This window comes from Diceros bicornis, chromosome X (assembly GCF_020826845.1).
Source record: "Diceros bicornis minor isolate mBicDic1 chromosome X, mDicBic1.mat.cur, whole genome shotgun sequence".
In the NCBI taxonomy this organism is placed as follows: Eukaryota; Metazoa; Chordata; class Mammalia; order Perissodactyla; family Rhinocerotidae; genus Diceros; species Diceros bicornis.
Window position 1 is genome coordinate 72,725,247 of NC_080781.1, and position 20,025 is coordinate 72,745,271.

The window sequence follows — 20,025 nt, forward strand, 5'->3', positions numbered from 1 at the left end:
GACAATGGTTAGCAACAAGGTCACTATGTATAGTAAAATATATAATTTTAAATAGGAATCTCTGCAACTTATGCTGTACTTTTTAAGAGATATCTAGACATATGGGAGATACTTAGTAAAATCTGTTGAATACATAAACAAACAAATAGGAGAACTGGAACATGTTCATAATATTGTGATCAGGATGTTAGGGAGATTCAAAACCATACAATATGAAGCATTGTTGGAGGAAGTAGGATATTTGTTTGCCTGGAAGAAAGACAACTCATGGGAGACTCAAATGCTATCTTTTAATATTTGAAGAGTATTCATGGTAATGAAGGATAACTTCTTCTCTACCCACCTAAGCAGTAGAATTAGTGCCAGTGGGTAAAAGTAACAGAAAGACAGATTTCAGTTCAGTGTAAGAACTTTCTGACAGAGCTATCCAAAGCTGGAATGGGTTGCTTTAGAGTGTGTTACTTGTCGTTGGGGATATATAGGGCTGGATTTGTGACTGCATGTTAGGCAAGCCTGGTACATGGAGAATTCAAGAATTGGATGATTGGACAGATGGCCTTTTAGGCTCTTTATAACTCTTAAATCCTATGATTAATAACTTTTCATTTTTATTTCTGAATGTAATTTTTTTAGGAGATGAAATTAAGCAATGACACATGACTTGTGGCAAAATCAAAGCATGATGAAGAGCATTGTATTCTTTAATAATGAGAAATGGGTGTACTAAATAGTACTGCCTTGTATATGTCTGTATTGGTAAGATTAATTAGCAGATTAATGAGTCAGAGTTCGGGTTACATTTTTGCTGTGAGTGTAATGAAGTGTGTCTCAAAAGCCAGGTACAAAGCTGTGTCTTTAAGTAGAGGAAGGTATCTGAGAGGTATCTCTGAGAGGCCATGTGTTGGGCTTTAAGGTACTTAGCACATGGGTGAGCATTTCTTAGCCATTCCTTCACGGCCTTCTAACTCTTTGACCTACCCACAATGTTTTGTTCTTCTACACAATCTGCATTCAGCGCTAATTTGTCATATTGGTCATGCCCTACAAAAAGACCCTGATAAAACAGCATTGGACAGTGGATAAATAACAGCCATTTATCCTTATGAATCTATTTCCTCATCCGTGAAATGACACCATAATGCCTGCTCTACCTACCTTTCAGACTTATAAGATAATGTATGTAAACATAGTTTGTAAACACTAAAGAGTTGTTGAAATATAAGGAATTATAATTAAGATAAGTTAGTTTGAGTAATTGATTATAGTCTCAGGTAAAATTTCAACATAAAAGTGTTAACTGTGCTTGGGTCCCATCAGTGAAATTCAAATGTAATTATAAAAATTAAAATAAATATTTATCTACTCTTGGACATTTATAGATTTAGTCACATGGACATCCTGAACAAAATTCTGGCTTTGGAAAATATATGTATAAATAGGAATCAGCATTATTGACTTTCTTGACTGTTTTTCTTTGGCTAGAGACATTCCCAATGTGAAATCAGTCTTTATATACAGATCCACAGTCCCTTATTCACAATTGAGAAATTAAAATGACTCTGAAAATCTAAAATGTTTTCATAATTAATTTTGGTGGTAAAAACTGACCTAACTTGAAGTGGGTCGATAGCAAAACCTAGGAATGAGAAGTGACAATTTATTTATCCCATTTAGTGTGAATAATCATATGTTTCACTGAAGAAATATTAATGTGTTTGATAACAGGGTGATACCCAAGATCCCAATGGAAGTGTTATATAATGTACACTATATTCCCCCCTATTGCCTTTTTAAAATCTGAAAAATTCTGAAATTCAAAAGATATCTGCCTTGCTATCTCCCAAGTGTTTCAGATAAGGGACTGTAGTAGCATTTATATACTCCCCATCTTTATCTGCATTCCCAGTATGTATCTAGTTATTTTAAAAATCAGTAGAGACTATTTGGTATACAAAGAAATATTAGAAGATAAGGACAAATCTTTGTACTGTATCACAATAACTTTACGTTTTTAAAATGATCTAATTTCTTACCCAAGATCTTTTGGTACCTTCACTTTGTTCTTACTCATTTATTTTGCCAAAGATATATTAAATGGATATTGAATCTGGAGTTTGGATATTAAATTTGTTGACCAACTGTAACCTTTGAGTTTACTGCAGTGAGTATCTGTTTTTAAGGACCAGTCAATCTGAATAAGTGAAACAAAAAGGCAAAAATATATATTAAAATCATGCTGAACTTGCCACGCCAAAATATAGTATAGCTTTTAAAATATATCAACATTTTACAAGTGAAATAAATTGAAGTGAAAAATCCTAGGCAAACTATTCTTCATTCTAATAAGCCCATCAGGAAGTGGATGTTAGTGCTCTTTATCTGACTAGTTCTTTGCTGATGACAAATAGTTTTCATTCAAGATAGATGTCACTGGTCAAGGATGTATTCATCTATGTACTTCAAATACTGAGTCTTTTCTGTTACTAGCAGCTTATTTTCAGAAACCCATTCAAGGATGCTTTTGCACTGTCTATACCATATTCAAAGTCCATTATCCTGATTCCTACCCTCTGGCTCTTCAGAGAACAAACAGTTCCTCTACTACTTTTCTCAAGATCTCAGGGAAGGAATTGAGTGTTTTACCCTAAAATGCAACGATTTACTCAGTAATTGTTAAGATCATTCTTGTTTTACAAAAAATCTTTAACGCTTTTTAAAATATATATATCAAACTGAGTCAAAAGAGATATGGCACTATTAATCAAATTGGGAATTGTGACCTTTGGAATGAATGGGGCTGAAATCAGATATTTGTATCACTAAACACCTACTTAGTGACAGTTGTCTTTTGACTTCTGTTTTGTCTTTTTTTCTCTGAAGACTCCTTCTTCCCATCTTTTTCCTCACTGTTACATGTACTGTTTTCATTTTCTTACTATATTGTTTTAACTTTTTTTTCTTTTATTTTTTTATTTTTTATTGATGTTTTAATACTTTATAACATTGTGAAATTTTGAGTTGTACATTTTTGTTTGTCCATCACCATATATATGTCTCCCTTCACCCCTTGTGCTAACTTTTTAAAGTCTACTTAACTCCCTACCCCGTGCCTACCTGTCTCTTAGTTAACTTTGAGCTATTTTATCTATTATTCTACTCATTACTTCATTTGTATAACTTGTTGTTTATTTTTTTCACCTGAATCTTGGACCCTTCTGATTTTCTTTATATTCTTTTGAGTAAGAATTAAAGGAATTAATTAAAGCACTTAGTACTTGATACATTATAAGCATTATATAATTTTTAGTTATTGTTACCATTTAATTACATGTTTAAAAATTCTACACACAAGTTAAAATTTAAAAATCTATATTCAATATTACATATCACGAAATGTCATGTAATTTCCATATTTTTCCTTTAGAAACTGTACAGATATATTTTCCTTTTCAAATTAAGCTCTGATTTAACATTCCCTTTTTTATATACATGGTTTATACTCTTAGAAGTTATTCAAAAATTGTGTCTTCTTCTTTTGACATATATTATAGTGCCAGAACTGCAATAAAAAAAAAATTTGAGCAGGTATGTTGTTTCATCTTTGGCCCTTTCAAAATGTACTTAATCCCTTCTACATTTTACTGCAAAATGACATATATGTCATACACATATCCAAAATATATCCCATGGATCGTTGGCTTTGACAAGTAATTTTCTTCCCATAGCTATTTGCTTGCCTATCTTCTCACTTTTGATATTTTTATTAAAAACAGTTATTGGATGATTTCTATAAATGGGACATACTGTAACAAGGCAATATGTTGGGAAGAACTCTGTCTTTTATAATGGTTTTATATTAATTTTTGGCATTCAAAACAATTTTCAAATGCTAATCAACCACAACACTTTCTGTTTAAGGATTTTTAAAACCATGTTAATTTGGGGTATAAAAATTAAATAGACAATATTTCCCCAAAGACTGTATTTCAAAAATTACAACTTAATTTTGATTTCACATATAGGCAGTTTCAGTAAAACAAAAATATTTGGCTATATGTATGTCCGTATGGGTTATCTATTTATCTGTACTATTTTTTATTAAAGTCAAAGTAATTTAAGGAATAATGTTTTAATCTTTAATATGTCCAATGTAGCATTGTTTTTCTTGAGATTTGGGACTCAGAATTGCCCCATATAAATTTTTCATTTGAAAATACTCTTAACTATAAGAGCATTAATGATGCAACAGTAATATTCTTGGTCTCCTGGCAACAGTACCCATGGTGTTGTGGTAAGTGAGATGCAGAGAATTTGGGGAGATCAGTTGATGGGGAACTCTGGAGGAGGAAGTTAGTCTTCAGAGTAGGAGTGTTGTTAAATTCAGCAAAGTGTGCTACCAAAAGGCATGGTGAGAAATCCCATAGAAAGGGAGTTTCATTACTTTTTCTTTTAGTTTCAACTATGAGTGGACATTGAAATTACAGTTTATTCAAAAACTTATTTTATTCAACTAAAATGTATATACTGAATTTCTTAGAAAATTAACTCTTTTATTAATAATTGTGTCTATAATTATGGCTGTAGTAAAATTGAACTCAGTAAATGTGCTGAAAAAGACATCAGTAATTATTTTAATATTTTACTTTCTGTGCTAAGTCAGCAGTAATAGGTGAGAGACATAATATAACTGACATGTTGATGTAGTATCAAGAATTATGTTTATTCACAACTCCAGGGTAAGGGAATTACAACGCCCACAGATTAATTGACTAACACATTGATAGCTCAATAAATAGCCTGATAGTGAACGATTTTCAAAATTTAACTTCAGACATTTCTAAAGTGAAGTATTAAAGTAAATGTACCTAACTCCTTTTTTACATATCAAATGTGTTTAATTACTACATAGCAGTGGAAGTTATAGTTGGGTAATCAAGTTTGTTTATATATATATTTTTTTTTCTATAATCCTGAACTTCCTTTCAAGTTTTTTTTTCCTATACAGCACTCATTAGTTATCTCTTTTGTATGGTTTTAATAGAGTCTGTGAACTCTATTTTATGCTTATAGAACAATTTAATGCAAGTAGAGGTTAGAAACAATAATCAGATTAATACATTTTGTATTACTAATCATAAACTTAGTGGATTTTATTAAGGCAATTCTATTTTAAACTATCGAGGACTGCATTTTGAAATTGTTTCTTTAAAGAATGCCATACAGCTGTTTTCTTTGTGAGAAGTGGCTATAGATATTAGAGAAAACATAAGGACCTAAATATTTCTAGCCAAACCAAGAGCAGAAGGTGTTGAAGTGAGGGAGGGAACTCCTCATGATAAAGAGAGTTAAGGAAAAAAAGACACTGGAAAAAAAGCCACTTATTTTAGAACTACCTTCTGGGCATGAATTTAAGTTTGTGTTTATGTTGACAATGATTGAAGAGGTGTGGGAAGGAGGAGTTATTCAGTTGTGTGCGTGTGTGTGTGTGTGTGTGTATGTGTGTATGTGTATGTGTATGTGGTGTCAGGGGGAGTTGGATGAGTGGGAGGTAGGAAAGACACAGGCCAGACAGTATTAATGGGGAAGAAAGGAAATTAGTTTTCTGTGTGGGAAGGGAGAAATGGTAGTATTATTCCACTGTGAAAGTTCAGCACTAAAGGAGAAAGGAAAGTAGTGGAGAGATCCCTAGCCTGGGGTAGGTGGAACCCATATGATTCAATGCTACAGACCACCTTAAATTGCATGAGGACAGGTTGCCATGGAAATGGTTTTATGCCACAAGGGGGATGAGCCTGGGAGGAAGGGAAGTCTGTGGAGTGGGTGAGTGGGACTTAGAGTGGTGTGTTGGGGGAAGTTATTTTAGCACCCAGTTGCCTTTAGACAAGCAGCAGCTTAGGGCCCCTCGCAGCTGTTTCAAGTGCTTGCTCTCTGCGTTCTCTTTCCTTTCTTAATTTCTTTCTTTCCTTCTCCCCTTATTCCTTCCTTTTTATTTTAATTTCTGTGTTTCTCTTTCTTTCTCTTTCTTTGACCACTCCTCTCCTTATCCTGTGTGCTTACCAGCAGGCCCCTTCGGAGCCTCACTCTAGGGTCACATCCCTGCCCCTCTCCAGTTGCTCCTTGCCTGGACTGATGCAAAGAGAGCAACGGTTGATGAAGTGAGTTCTTATGGCTGAGAGGGAGTAGTAAGGGGAGAGGGAGAGAGATACTAACAGAGATTAAAAAAAAAAAAAAGCTGAGGCTTTTTCCTCGAACATTCTGGTGAGTTTCTTACTTTCCTGGTTCTTCAGATAGTGTTCCTGAGTCATATGGAAGGTATGTATGGTGTTGGCTATAATTCTAGAATCCCCTTCAGTCTCCAGAGAATCTTTGATCCCTTGAGTGTTGACAGGGTTATCCACAAAGAGGTAAGAGATCTGGAATGACTTGGAGAACGCTTACCTGGTTACTGGGTTTATTGTGAGAGTCATGGTGAACTGAACAGGGTTCAGTGCAGAGGGGATGGCACTTTGGTCTCACTAGGTAGCTTTAGCTTGCAGTTTGCCTGGAAGCCTGTTGCACTTCAGAGTCTTCTCAGTAATATCCCTACCCAGTCACTCCCTCTGAAGGGAACTGGAGTTCTCTCTGGCCAGCTCCCCTCTCTGAGGTTGATGGCAGTTTGGAGAGGTAGCAACTCTTTGCATTAGGTATATCAGAAACAAAAGAAGCCTGGTTTGGTGGCTGTTGGATTCACATAGTTATCAACCTCTACCAGCCACTGTAAGGAGCAGAGGGAAAGAGGAAGGAGCCAGTGCTGCCATGAGCTCTCACACTTCCCACTGTAGGAGATTGGCACTAAACATGAAAGGAGTTGGGAGATGATTTCCTTAGAACAGTGCACGCTTTTATGACTTAAAAGCAACAAACGACATCCACAGCAACACAAAAAATAAAAACAAACACAAGAAAGTGTATGTATGCGGGTTGGGGCAGAGTGGGAAGAAAGTGGTAAGATTTGTCTGGGATTATGGGCAGAAGTTTAAACCTGGGGGAAGGCAGTTCCTTTTAAACTTCTGAGCATCACACGTTTAAATCCAGAGCTGTTCCTCTTTGGGACCTTTGTGATCCTTTCTTTAGGTACCCGGCATGTTTATCTTAATTGTTCCAATGCACCTTTCACCTGCACTTTTCAACTCAAAACCCTTCTTTTATCATGGTTCTACTCACATATAAGAATTTCACAAACAAGTTATTTCCTTATTCAACAATGACAGGAAAACAACCGGAGATTCATATAAATTCTCAGTCAGTAAGAACACTGACTATTAGAATGGGACATAGAGCTAAGCATAGTATTTGAAAACCGGTGGTCATAAAGTGGAGAGAATGACAGACCAGGGTATGAATAACACTAAAATAGAAACTATATACCTGCCTTGTTGTGGGTCTGAATAGAAACTAGAAACGTTGAAGACTTCCACCATTTTTTGGTACAGGAGAAATTGATGTTCTTCCCCTCCCTTCATGGGCCAAGCCTAGTTATAATAAGCCCAATAACATCTCTGAGCACTATGCCACTTCTACTAGTTGAAAATGAAGTTACTACACACATTTTTAACATAATTAAAAATGTCATTTTTTTAAATTAAGAAAATTTAAAAATAAGCACCTTTTTCTCAAGTTTCACAATTATCTGAGGTACATTTGTAAGAGGCTATAAATTTAGAAAATGAACCCATTCATTTCATTAGTAGAATCCTGGGCAAGTGAATCTTTGCAACAGAAATAGTTTTGTGAATTGACCTAAATTGGAACTGTTTTAGCATCAATAGTGATGTGTCTCATTCTTCAGAACAAAATTTGAAAATGACTAATGCTAAAAGTGAACTGGTATTGAGAACTCGCTCCTAAATCTTTAATGGTATACACTTGTAACAATGCATTATGGCTTAAGTGGTACACTGTTTTGTGATACAAGTATTATTCTAGCACTCAAGCACTGTGGTCAATCAAATAAAAATTACATGCACACAATAATAAAAGCTTCATATAAGCATTCAAATAGCTTAATCTTACTACAACTTCCTCATACATTTTCAGGTCTGTTAAAATAGCACTCTCTGTCTTTTTGAAGGGATATATATTCCAATTTGGTGGCCATTTAAAGCATTGCTCTAGGGTTATATAGATAGATGTAGTAGACATTCAGAAAAGAAAATATTCGTAATTACTGTGGACTCAAGATAGCTGAGATATATAGATAAATTGTCGCTGTATAGAGATAACTGCAAAATACCCGTGATTTGCGAGGCAAAGTAAGTTAAAAGTGCATTAATTTTCAATCCAGATCCTATCGATAAAATGACTACTAGAAATAGACTTTTACTTTTAATTCGCTTTCTCTGTAATCAGGCAACTAAAACACTGGAGCTCTCTATTGGTGCAGAGATCACTTTTATGCCTTTTAAAGCAACTCACTTGCTTTGCCTTTGACTGCTTTTATTTTCTCTGACTGGTATCTTTGTGCTTTGGGTTAGCACAATAAACCAGCAAGAAAAAATAGTTTTCTGCAGTGTTGAGAATTAAAAAAAAAAAATCAAACATGACTATTAAGATAATTTGGTTAAAAGGTATATTTTACTTATTCCTACATAACTATTGCAATATTGTATTCCTTTTACAGCTACTGCTCTGCTCCTCAGCAATTATTAAATCAAAAGAATATGGTTTGAGTAACCAACTACTTGATTGACATCACAACTTTATTTTTGAAAGGCAAAACAACAGAACAGTAGACATCTTGCATTTTTCATCACATAGCCAGACACAAAGCAGTGAGCATGATGGGGAGAGAGTTTTTTCTTACTCGGCCTAGGTTGTGGGTTCATAGGTATCCTAATCAGAATTATATTAACTGTTCTTTCAGGTTTGAATGAGTCAAATATTAGTAGGAGTTTTTTCTTAGGTTAATGTAATATTTCACGCCTTACTTTTGACAAGGTCAAAACAATGCCAGACATTTCTATGAGATTATTAACACTTTTGTTTCATAGATCTTTTCTTTTTCTTTTTTATTTAGTGCCTTATACTATTAATATCAGCCAGGGAACTGTCTTATTGAAAACAGCATGGCAACATCAAAATAATATCATTTGGTAATCATAATATTTTCATCTTGATATACAAAAATACTATTTTTTTCTGAAATGAGCATCTATATTTTTAAAGGGATAACAGTTGGTTGTGAGTAAACCATGGCTTAAGTAAATACTGCATTGTAATTTTTTACCATTTCTCACAGACATTAACATTCTCTTTTGGAAACAAATGCAATATGCCAGATGAAATATCCAATACCTCTTTCCAGTATGCAAATAATATTTCATACTTCTTTGGATTGGTAAAATACATTGTGATCAAAATCTGTCTGTTTATCTATATGTAGGTATATGCATATATATGTCTTGACAGTTTCTAAAGCACAGGAGTCTACTTCTATATACAATCATTTGTGATAGACAGTGGTACTAGTTAGACTTGTGGTTTAGAATCCTAATACACACTTTATAAAGACTTTCTCTTAGCTTTAATGTTTAGTTGAGAAAATAATATTGGACTGTTAAAATTAAAAAAAGCCTATAGTTTAAAAGAACATTCACTTTGATCAGAATTATCTACATTATTCAATATAATGCTTTAAATTAAATAGAAATAGCCAAACTATGAAGGACTAGGTACTGCTATTGGGACTACTGTTCCTTTACTTTTCTTTCCCAGTTTCCTTTAGGTTAGGGGTTCTTAAAGTACGGTTCCCTGACCAGCAGCATCAATGTCACCTGGGAAGTTGGTAGAAATGCAAATATTCAGGCCCCATCTCTGACCTTAATGAGAAACTCTGGAGGCAGGAACCAGAAATCTGTGTGTTTATAAACCCTGCATGTAATCCCGATGTATGCTAAAATCATTTCTTCTGTCTTTCTGTCTCTCTTTGTATGTGTGCGTGCGTGTGTGTGTGTGTGTGTGTGTGTGTATAATTTGTAGGACTACTGGCCAGGGGTTAACAGATTACTTGTATATAACATTTATCCAAGAACTTTATTGTTGCTTTTTTCTCCTTTTAGTTTTCCTGGTTGATTCATGACTTTATTCAGTGATAAGATGAAAATTCCTATCTTCACTGACCAATCCACTGAATCACCATATTAATCCATATTGCATTCCTTGAAAGTAATCCTTTCAATTTTCAATGTAAGTCTTAAGTATTTTCTCATTGTCTTTGAAAATATTGTTCTAATATTAATATAAATATGAAAATAGTGGCTAAATTCTCCTTCTGTTCCCATAGTCAGAAGGACCATAAGGTGGTGGTAAGGAGAATAATTGTACTTTATTATACGAGTATCTATTCGCAGTCCTTTGTGAAATCTTGGCAACTCATTTATTTTGCCTTGCATTCCCAGGTGAATTTAACCAGTTGAATAATGGAAATCACTTTGTTTTGATTTTAGTGTTTACTATAATCCAATACATTATAGGCACACTAATATTAATTTAGATGGAAAAAGTGATAGCTTTAAGGATAAGTAAATTGGAAGAAGGCAGAGAGAGCAAGATTTATATGCTCTGGAAAATAGTGAACTACTGCTGATCTCCACATTTGGCGAATAATTGGGAATTTCACATTTTGTGCTTCTGTTTGGGTTTATGTAGCAAATTATTGAAGGATTTCTGCCTTGAATTTGAACTTTTAGTACATGAAAATATAGCTTTATACTTTAAGCTCAATAAACACACTTTCAGTAACTAAGTAATATACTGTACCCATGACAGAAACATAAGTAATGTGGATGGTTTTGTTAGAGTTTTCCCACCTTTAATATGATAGTCATCCAAAGTTTATATTTAGCCATGTTTTTTGGTTCAGCAATTTAAATTAAACTTCACAACGTTTTGTAATTTTTTTGTCTTTAGTATATAAGTATTTGATTCTGCTATAAGAGGTATGACAGATAAATGCTGAGCCATAATCCTCACGTGAAGATGTATTATTATTTTAATGTGACATTTGAAATTTGTACTTATTATATTGATATTGTATATTATATGAAAATGAATAGCAGATGTACCAGAGAAGCATAATATTACTCTCAAATCTTGATTATCCATGTTAATAGAGGTGAGCATTGGAGGTGTGCATAGATTCCAGATCAATATAAATTGCTTATATTTATTCCATTGTGACATATATTCTATTGTATTTTGTGTGCTCATATATTTCCATATGTGTATATGTGTTTGTGTGTATGTGTGTGTATCACAGATTTATTTTTATAATTATGCTTTATTCTAAGGCTATTTTTAAGAAGTTTTAATTTGCGTTTCCTGTATATATAGCTGTAGAGGTAGTTGGTGAGATGGTAGCTCAGAATTCCTCGATTGGAATGTTAAACATTCAACAGAAAAATAGGCTTGATTTAAAAAATAAGTTTATGTAGTTGTGGATAGAGCAAGGTGAAAAAAAAACTAACTGGTTATTAAAGCCCTGATTTTGATAGTTAAATAATATATTGTTCAACCAAGGACCCAGTTTTCCCACATTCTAGCAAGTTGGACTCACTGTTACTTTATTTAATAAGAAATACTAGGCCTAAAATATTCTATATTTGTATTTTTTTAAAGCTCTCTAGATAATTCTGAAGACCAGAAAGTTTGGGTATCATTAACATAGGTAATCAAGCAGCAATTAGATAGTTTCACAGTGATGATCAGTTTTCCTATACCACTTTGATAGTGCAAAATGAAGTTAAACTTTGGGCCTCTTTCTTGTCTTGGCAAGATCTTACGATGATTCTCTCTGGGAAATAAAATTCTGTCCCTTCCCTTCCTTCTCTAATATCTATGAGCAGGTCCAAGATATAAAGTGAGACTTCCCATTTCTTGATTTGAAGGACCCTTTTTTGATCAAGGCCTCCTGCATTCTGGCAATTAAATAGTTAACTTAGTCATGTCTTCGGATGGTTTTATTTGCACATAAAAACCCTGTAAACTTTTGTATGGAAAGGAATTTGGTGATTTCAATAATGTCAATATACCAATATAAACGATCTCCTTTATTTTCAGATCATTGGTGATTAAAGGTATAGATTTAAATGGCGATTACAGGCCTGGGATTGGGCCATTGAATTTTTAACTTTTAACTAATATTGACAAAGGGAATTTGCCATTAAGGAAAGGAAAATTGCTATTAACAAAAGAAATTTGCATATTGAAGAGGAATTTGGGAACTTTTTCTATGTCAATTAAATTTGTATAGTTTACATGTGATATTTCTAAAATATTTATTAGACAGATGATTGATCTTCCTAAAGCCTTTACATGAAGCCAGCCAATGAATTAATACTTTTCCAGATCGAGAATTTGCAGATAACAAACTTTGTTAGCTTCAAACAGTTCAATGATAGTTCCTTCATGTAGCATCTTGCTCTTTTCAGTGTCCTAAAGACACTATACAGATGATTTCATTTGATGGATGAATGACCAAAATCCAACAGCCTGATGTGTAATTAGTTCAGCCCATTCATCTTTAAGTATTGTTTTGGATATTGACAAAACTGATGAAACTGTATGAACGTTAGTAATTAATGTGGCTTAAAATAAACAATACATTATGTGGGCCATTTCATCACATAATAAATACACTTTTTTTCATATTTATGGGGATTTCATATAGAGAAACAGAAAAGGTTTAGTCTTACCTTCTCACTGACACAGATCTGTCTTTGCTTAATTGGCCTTTTGCAAAATGCTTGGAATATCAAATCGGTTCTACAGATGTAAATAAGATGGTTCTATTTGCTGTAGTTCTACTAGGGAAATATACAACACTTAATTCTAAATATTCAGATTCTGTTATAATAGCTCCCTAGATAGGCAAAATATGAATACTGTCTATATAAACCTGTCTTAAGCTTAATATAATTTTTATTTCTGGAATTCAGGAAAGAATGCCTAAACCCAAAGCTATGCCTATAATGAACTTTATTTACTTTCCTAGATTTATTTGCTTAGATAGCTTAATAGAGTATTTGAAGATCCATTTAATAACTGTAATTGTACCTAATTACATAATAGTATAATTATATTTAATTGCATTTATAGTGTTTATAATTTTAATTTTCTGTCACCCACAACTGTAAAATTTTCTGAGCATATCATATTGCACAGCTGCAGAAAACATTTTTTAAAGCTCAGGAATCTTATGCTTTTATATATTCTTGCTCTCATTTTGGAGACAAATTTAGTAGTTTCATTTGTTTTTCGTTTTAAAATGACATTCATTATTTCTTTCAAGAGCATTTGTTAAAGGGTTAGTGGGCACATAGAAGAGGTAATGAATTAGGTGCTATCCTTATCCTCAAGCAATTCAAGGAATTTATACTCTAATAATGAACTTCAGTAGTATTCTTTAAAATGAGAGCAGTAATATATATAACTAAATAATATATATATAAGAATACTGTGATGCTTTTGAATTAAGATGCTATATATTGCTTTTAAACATTATGCCATTCAGTCAGTTGGGTCTAACACACACAGACATGCTCTTTGATCTCACTTTAAATTCATGACAGTTAACCTCAGTGATGTACTATGATTATCTCATGAACAAAATTTATACCACCAAACGAATACAATCATTATAGTATTTACTTGAAGAAAGATTGAGAAAGGCCACCATTTTACATCAAAAATAATTACAACTCTAACAAATCCCTGAGAATGTCTGTTTGCATGCACCAATGGATCTAACAATTTTGACATAATCATAGTGGCTTTTATTTTACTTATAGATTTAAACATGATTAGATACATTGATAATTCCTAGTATTGGTTTGGTTTACATTGAAGATAAGTCTATTTTTAACTTTTTCATATGCTTTAGGCATAACACTGATTTCAAGATGCTAACATTTTGTCTCAATATTTTACTTGCTTTCTAGTTGGTCTACTGACTTCGCAATGTCCGAAATCAGATTTAGCAATCTCACTTGGGATCAAGTGATAACACTGGATCAAGTGTTAGGTGAAGTAATTCCAATTCATGGAAGGGGAAATTTCCCCACATTGGAGGTAAAACCAAAAGATATCATTCATGTTGTCAAAGATCAACTGATAGAGCAAGGAATTATTGTTAAAGATACCCGATTAAATGGTTCCACAGCAAGTTACATACTTGCAAGCCACAATGGAATCAACTATAAGGATCTGGATGTTATTTTTGGTGTTGAACTACCAAGTGATCAAGAATTTCAGGTTGTTAAGGATGCAGTTCTAGGTTGTCTACTGGACTTTTTACCAAAGGGTGTAAAAAAGGAAAAGATCACCCTAAAGACCATGAAAGAGGCTTATGTGCAGAAGATGGTCAAAGTTTGCAATAAGCATGATCGTTGGAGTCTCATCTCTCTTTCAAATAACACTGGGAAGAATGTAGAGCTAAAATTTGTGAATTCACTTAGACGACAATTTGAATTTAGTGTAGATTCCTTTCAAATTGTTTTGGATCCCATGTTAGACTTCTACAGTGACAAAAATGCTAAGCTAACCAAAGAATCCTATCCTATTGTGGTAGCTGAAAGCATGTATGGAGACTTCCAAGAAGCAATGACACATTTGCAATACAAACTTATATCTACCAGAAAACCTGAAGAGATTAGAGGTGGCGGCCTTCTGAAGTACAGCAACTTGCTGGTTCGTGACTTTAAGCCAGCTTGTGAAGCAGAAATCAAGACCCTGGAACGTTATATGTGCTCTAGATTCTTCATTGATTTTCCTGATGTAGCAGAACAGCAAAAGAAGATTGAATCGTACCTCTGCAACCACTTCATAGGTGAAGAAAAGAGCAAGTATGACTACCTTATGACCTTGCGTGGAGTTGTGAATGAAAGCACGGTTTGCCTTATGGGTCGTGAAAGAAGACAGACACTCAATATGATCACCCTTATGGCTTTAAAAGTACTTGGAGAACAGAATATTCTACCCAATACAGACAATGTAATTTGCTTTTATCAGCCTGCTCCATACTTTGCTGCTGAGGGAGGATACCCTACTTATTATGTAACATCTGGACCACCACCTGTTTTCTTTCAGCCATACTACCCACTGCACTTTCATGTGCCAAATTGTATGGTTTAAAAAGCACACGTACAATAGAAACTTTGCTTTAATTAAACATCTCTTGAAAGCAAGTTTCCAAATTCCATAAATTTAAGATCTATTTTTATTTTTATGCAATTGCCAACTATTTTCCATCAATTATAGCTTAAACCATTATAGTAAATACAATACCATCTGTGAACTGACCACTTTAAACAATTTTCAAATGTTATTCATTAGCTATAATAACTTTCAAATGTTGTGGAACACAAAATGATTTTCAAATGTTACTGGCTGTTTATGACTTTCAAATTTGCTATGACAAATATATTAGAGATACCTGCATCTTTGATTAAAATATAAAAGAACATACTCATGTTTTAAATTCCAGAGGTACACTGAAGACAAGTACCAACATTTTTGTATTTAATCATTTCCTTTGTTACGTTTACTTCATTTTTTTCTAGGGAATATTACCATCGATGAATTTTCATTACTTTACAGAAATGCCTAATTTCAAATACAACAGATTCAGAAGACATTAAAACCCTGGACTTTGCAAGCATTTATTTTGTTTCCCAATTAAATTGGATTAGATACAAAATCCTTCTACAGTTTGAAAGAACACTGAAAAATATGGTTCTGGAAAACAATGGACATTAGTAATTTATTAGCTGTCAAGTAAGTTAGTTAATTTGTGGATCTGAAGAATAATATCATCCAGCTATCCAAACAATACTGTGACTACTACAGGTTTCTTCATTTTTCTCACCCAAATAAGTTGAAAAGAATGAAAATGACCAACTCTGAATGTGAAAGTTTTCTATCATCTGTTAAAAAGAGACTCTAAAGGGCAAATAACAAAAAACAGAAGTTTTTAACCTTCTCATTTACCATTTTTCTGACTGATTTGACCAACATCTTAATATATCTGGAGGCATTCTGTGTTAGTAAGTGAAAATATTTTCATTATTACTAAATGAGGGATTTTTTTCATTTTGACTTTACCAAAGTCTAACAAGCCACTCAAGTGCCTCCTCATGTGAGTTTTTGCATAACATTATAGTTTATTCAACAATTGCATATGTTCATCAGGTGTCTGAATATCTACTTACTATATCAGATATGCTGCTAGCAAATCTACCATTGAGATTAAAACATAATGAAGAAAATAATCCATGACCAATATTATCTGAGATGACAGAAGGGGAGCTGTCCTGAAGGAATATAGATAAGACCATCAGAAACCTTCACTATTTTTACTTACTTATGATTTTTTATGAGTTTCCATCTCAGTTTTCGTTGACCATCACAAGTTTTTCTATCACAACATGATCCAACAGGCGTATTCTGAGAATTTATCACTTATAGACTGCACTTAATCTGTCTTCTCTGTCTTACAGTATCGGATACAAGAAGTATACTAAATATGGCATTTTTTAATGCCAATATTTCTGAGATGTTTTATACCACAGCACCACTGGCCATCAGTATATTTGTAAAGAATTATATTAAATACATATATTTATGTGTCTGTAAACACACATATATTTCAGTCACACAACCCTGAGGCTTTAAAACATTATATGGATTCATCTCCTTGCTTGGGACAAATAAAGAATTTATAAATGCTATATTAAAGAGAAAATTCAGTAATCTATCAACATAATGTATTGGCTAAAAATGATTGATCTTTCTGCCCTAAGTATACTCTAGAGAGTCCTTGTACATAGAACTGAAGGAGTAGATGCTATATTAACAGTACCAAAAACAATTCCAAAATATATTGGAAAAGTATTTAAGAATAAAAGAACTATGATAGTGATGAGTCACGGGTAAAGGCTTAGTATTTTCCAGAGTAGCATTTTATGCTGAATAGCAGAATACTGAAGCTCTTTGGAAACATCTTATTCCCCATGTGCTCCCTTAGCTTCCTTTGTTCCTATTGAAAATTTGAACTCCTTCTTCCCTAAAAAGCAAATTCCCTATGGTGTTCTCCTAAAGCTTTATATCGTGCTGGAAGAATGGTCTGAAAGCTACATGCTTCTTCCTAACATTTCAAACATGTGTTTCCATTTTAGTAAAAAAGCTTAGAATTGGCATGTAATATTTTGTCAAGAGAGAGAATCTAAACCTGTTGAATGAGAATGGTATCACTAAAGAGAAAGCTATAGCTTTATCTCTCGTGGCTTTCATTCTGTAGATACCATCACCAAGCTAGACTGTCCTTTGCTCCCAACCAAGCAGAAAAATATTTCTCTTCAGTAGTGTATGAGTATCTCTTCAGGATTAGGCTAGTTGCCTTAAGAAGCAGTATTATCTCATTCTGTTCATTAGGATAATAAATGGAAAAGTTTTTCTATAAATAAATGAGTTCTAGCCTCTTGGCCTACAGGAGTTCATAGAAGTTAGTTAAAAAATCTGACTCTAGAACATATGTCCTCACATTACAAGAAAGAAATGGTGGTGTCTTTTCCTCTTTTTATTTTATACAAATCCACGACTGAGTCTTGCTTTAGGAGTTGTTTTCTTTTCCCCCAGAAACCCAACCAAAACCAAAAAAAGAAAACCTTTTTAATATAGTTCTAACATTCATATCAATGGGACATGTTTGGTGTCAGTTACAGCTACATATTTTTAAACCAAAATATTACTGCATTTCACAAATATCCACACATTATCATCAAAGTTCTACTAGTAGAATATTTGTAACTTTTAAATTCAGAGATATTCTTCTAATAGTGACTGATGTCCAGTTTAGTCAAAGAAAGTTGAAGAGAAGGATTAACCAGTTGTTTTAAAGGAGAGATAGCCCAACTAAATTAAAGACAAAATACCACAGCTAGAACAGTTGTAAACTTCTCCAAAAAATTGAGAAGGCATCCTGGGCCCAAATACCACTTTTTTATATCATCTCAGAAAGGCTCTATTAAAATGCATTCAAGTTAAAGAGTTGTTAAATTTGTCTTTAGCCACATTTTAATTTTAGGCATTGATAAAACTGATATAAAAATGCTTGAGATATGATTAAAACTCCTTTCAGTGGATCTATTATCTGGAAGTATTCATCCAACTTAAAAAATATAGGAAGTTAAAGTATATAATTGAGAAACATTTTGAAGTTTTAAATCCTGTAATGCTTTTCAAAATTATATTGATCTATGAACACAGCAGTTCCATTTACAGAGGATTTAAAAAAATAATTGACTCTGTAAATTAACATTAAAGCAGGATTGGGAGATATGTGGAACTACAATTTGGTAAACATTCTTATGAAGACCATTTTGGCAAGGCATAAACCCAACATTTTAACCTGCTTTGGGATTCATTTGCTTTACCCTTATAAAAGTAAATACATTTAATGATGTTTTGGTTTTAGTTCTGCTATCATTATTGTGGTCATATTCTATATGTTATAATGTTAAAATTTATGTAATAAGTATTGGGAATTGTATTGCTGACCCACTGCTTCATTTTATGAACATTTTTTCAGTATGTATAACTGGAGGCAGCTAATTTGTTGGGGCATCAGTGTGTGGCTCTTAAGTACTTTCTTAAGGAAACAGTTTTCCTTGAATTTTGTGAGTTTGAGCAAAAACATACCATTTAGAGTATATGCTATCTGGAAACCAATTTAACATGTAACAGGTGATCTTTAAGCTTAACAATTACACTTTTTGTTTTGCTTTGCTTTAATATAGGGGAATGTGAAGTTATTTTTCACAAAGTTTTTGTGTCTAAGATACTGCTACATGGAATATATTAGTGTTTGAAACAACAGAAACCCCTTTTTGTTTAGGTGTAGCCCTTGAAAGAGCAACAGAAAATTTGTAGATGAATTTTTTGTTCGTGTGCTTTTTATGACCCCTCAAAATAACAAACTCCCTATTCTAGAAAAATAATACCATTTAGATATACCTTTCAGGACTTCAGGGCCAAGAAGTTAACCCCTGTAAATGTATAAGTGGTCTAAGAGAGAAGTGTCTTGAGAGGGCCCTTTCTGCAAAATTTGCTCTTACGGCTCCAAATTAAAAGTGATGGATTGAATAACCCTGTTAAATCCAATTCAAGTAGTTTCTTGATTATTTATGACAATTCACTTGTTATACATTCTAGACTGATGGTAGAATTTGAACCATTCTTTAAAATTCTAATAAGTAGTCCACTTTACACTGGACTTTACGTTACGGCACCAAATAAAATGTGACCAAATCACACGTGGTCCTTTGGCTCAACTAGAGAACCTGGAAGTCTAAGATTTTAATTCTTGTTTTAGCATTGATACAATCCTGAAGATATCAGTAGGGGAGATTGGTCTCCATGAAAATGACAGTAGAGAGTGGTATGAGTGTTCACACTAATATCTTATTCAGCAATTTCATTTTTATTATAGGAAGACAACATAAAACAAACTTTTCTATATAGAATATGGCTTCAATCTCAAATGGAAAAATAATAAAGATATTGCAATGACTTTAATTTGTAAAATCAGAATTAAAAAAGGAATTCCAATATATTTGTAGTAGTCACTTCTAAATTGTTTCTTTAAAATAAAAACTGGTATTATGTAGCCATTAACATTTAAAATTTCTGTTTTAAAAGTTTTTACAAATGTTCATCTGCCCCTAATAAAATTAAATAGTCAATTCAAACATACATTAGTGGATGTTTGAATAAAGAGGATTGAAAATAGTGTTCTTTAAGCCTTACATGTGACCTCCTTGAACAAAAGGATTTCTACATAAATTATTTTCTTTATAGTTTTGGGAGTTTTGTATGGTAGCTTTGGGACACTTAGGATTAAATGAGTTCAAAAAGCAATGGTGCTTAGGCAGTGAACTCCAAATAACTATTGTCTGATTGCAACTTCTCTAGATTTAGCAGCAGGTAAAAAAT

General features: G+C 33.1%; 1 protein-coding gene across 1 annotated transcript; it reads left to right on the top strand.

The window, feature by feature from the left end:
- The first annotated feature begins 13,980 nt into the window (after positions 1-13,980).
- Positions 13,981-15,331, top strand: TENT5D (terminal nucleotidyltransferase 5D). Its single transcript, XM_058536251.1, has one exon. It carries the CDS (start codon positions 13,996-13,998, stop codon positions 15,166-15,168), a length of 1,173 nt encoding a protein of 390 aa, XP_058392234.1. The 5' UTR covers positions 13,981-13,995; the 3' UTR covers positions 15,169-15,331.
- Positions 15,332-20,025: the final 4,694 nt, after the last annotated feature.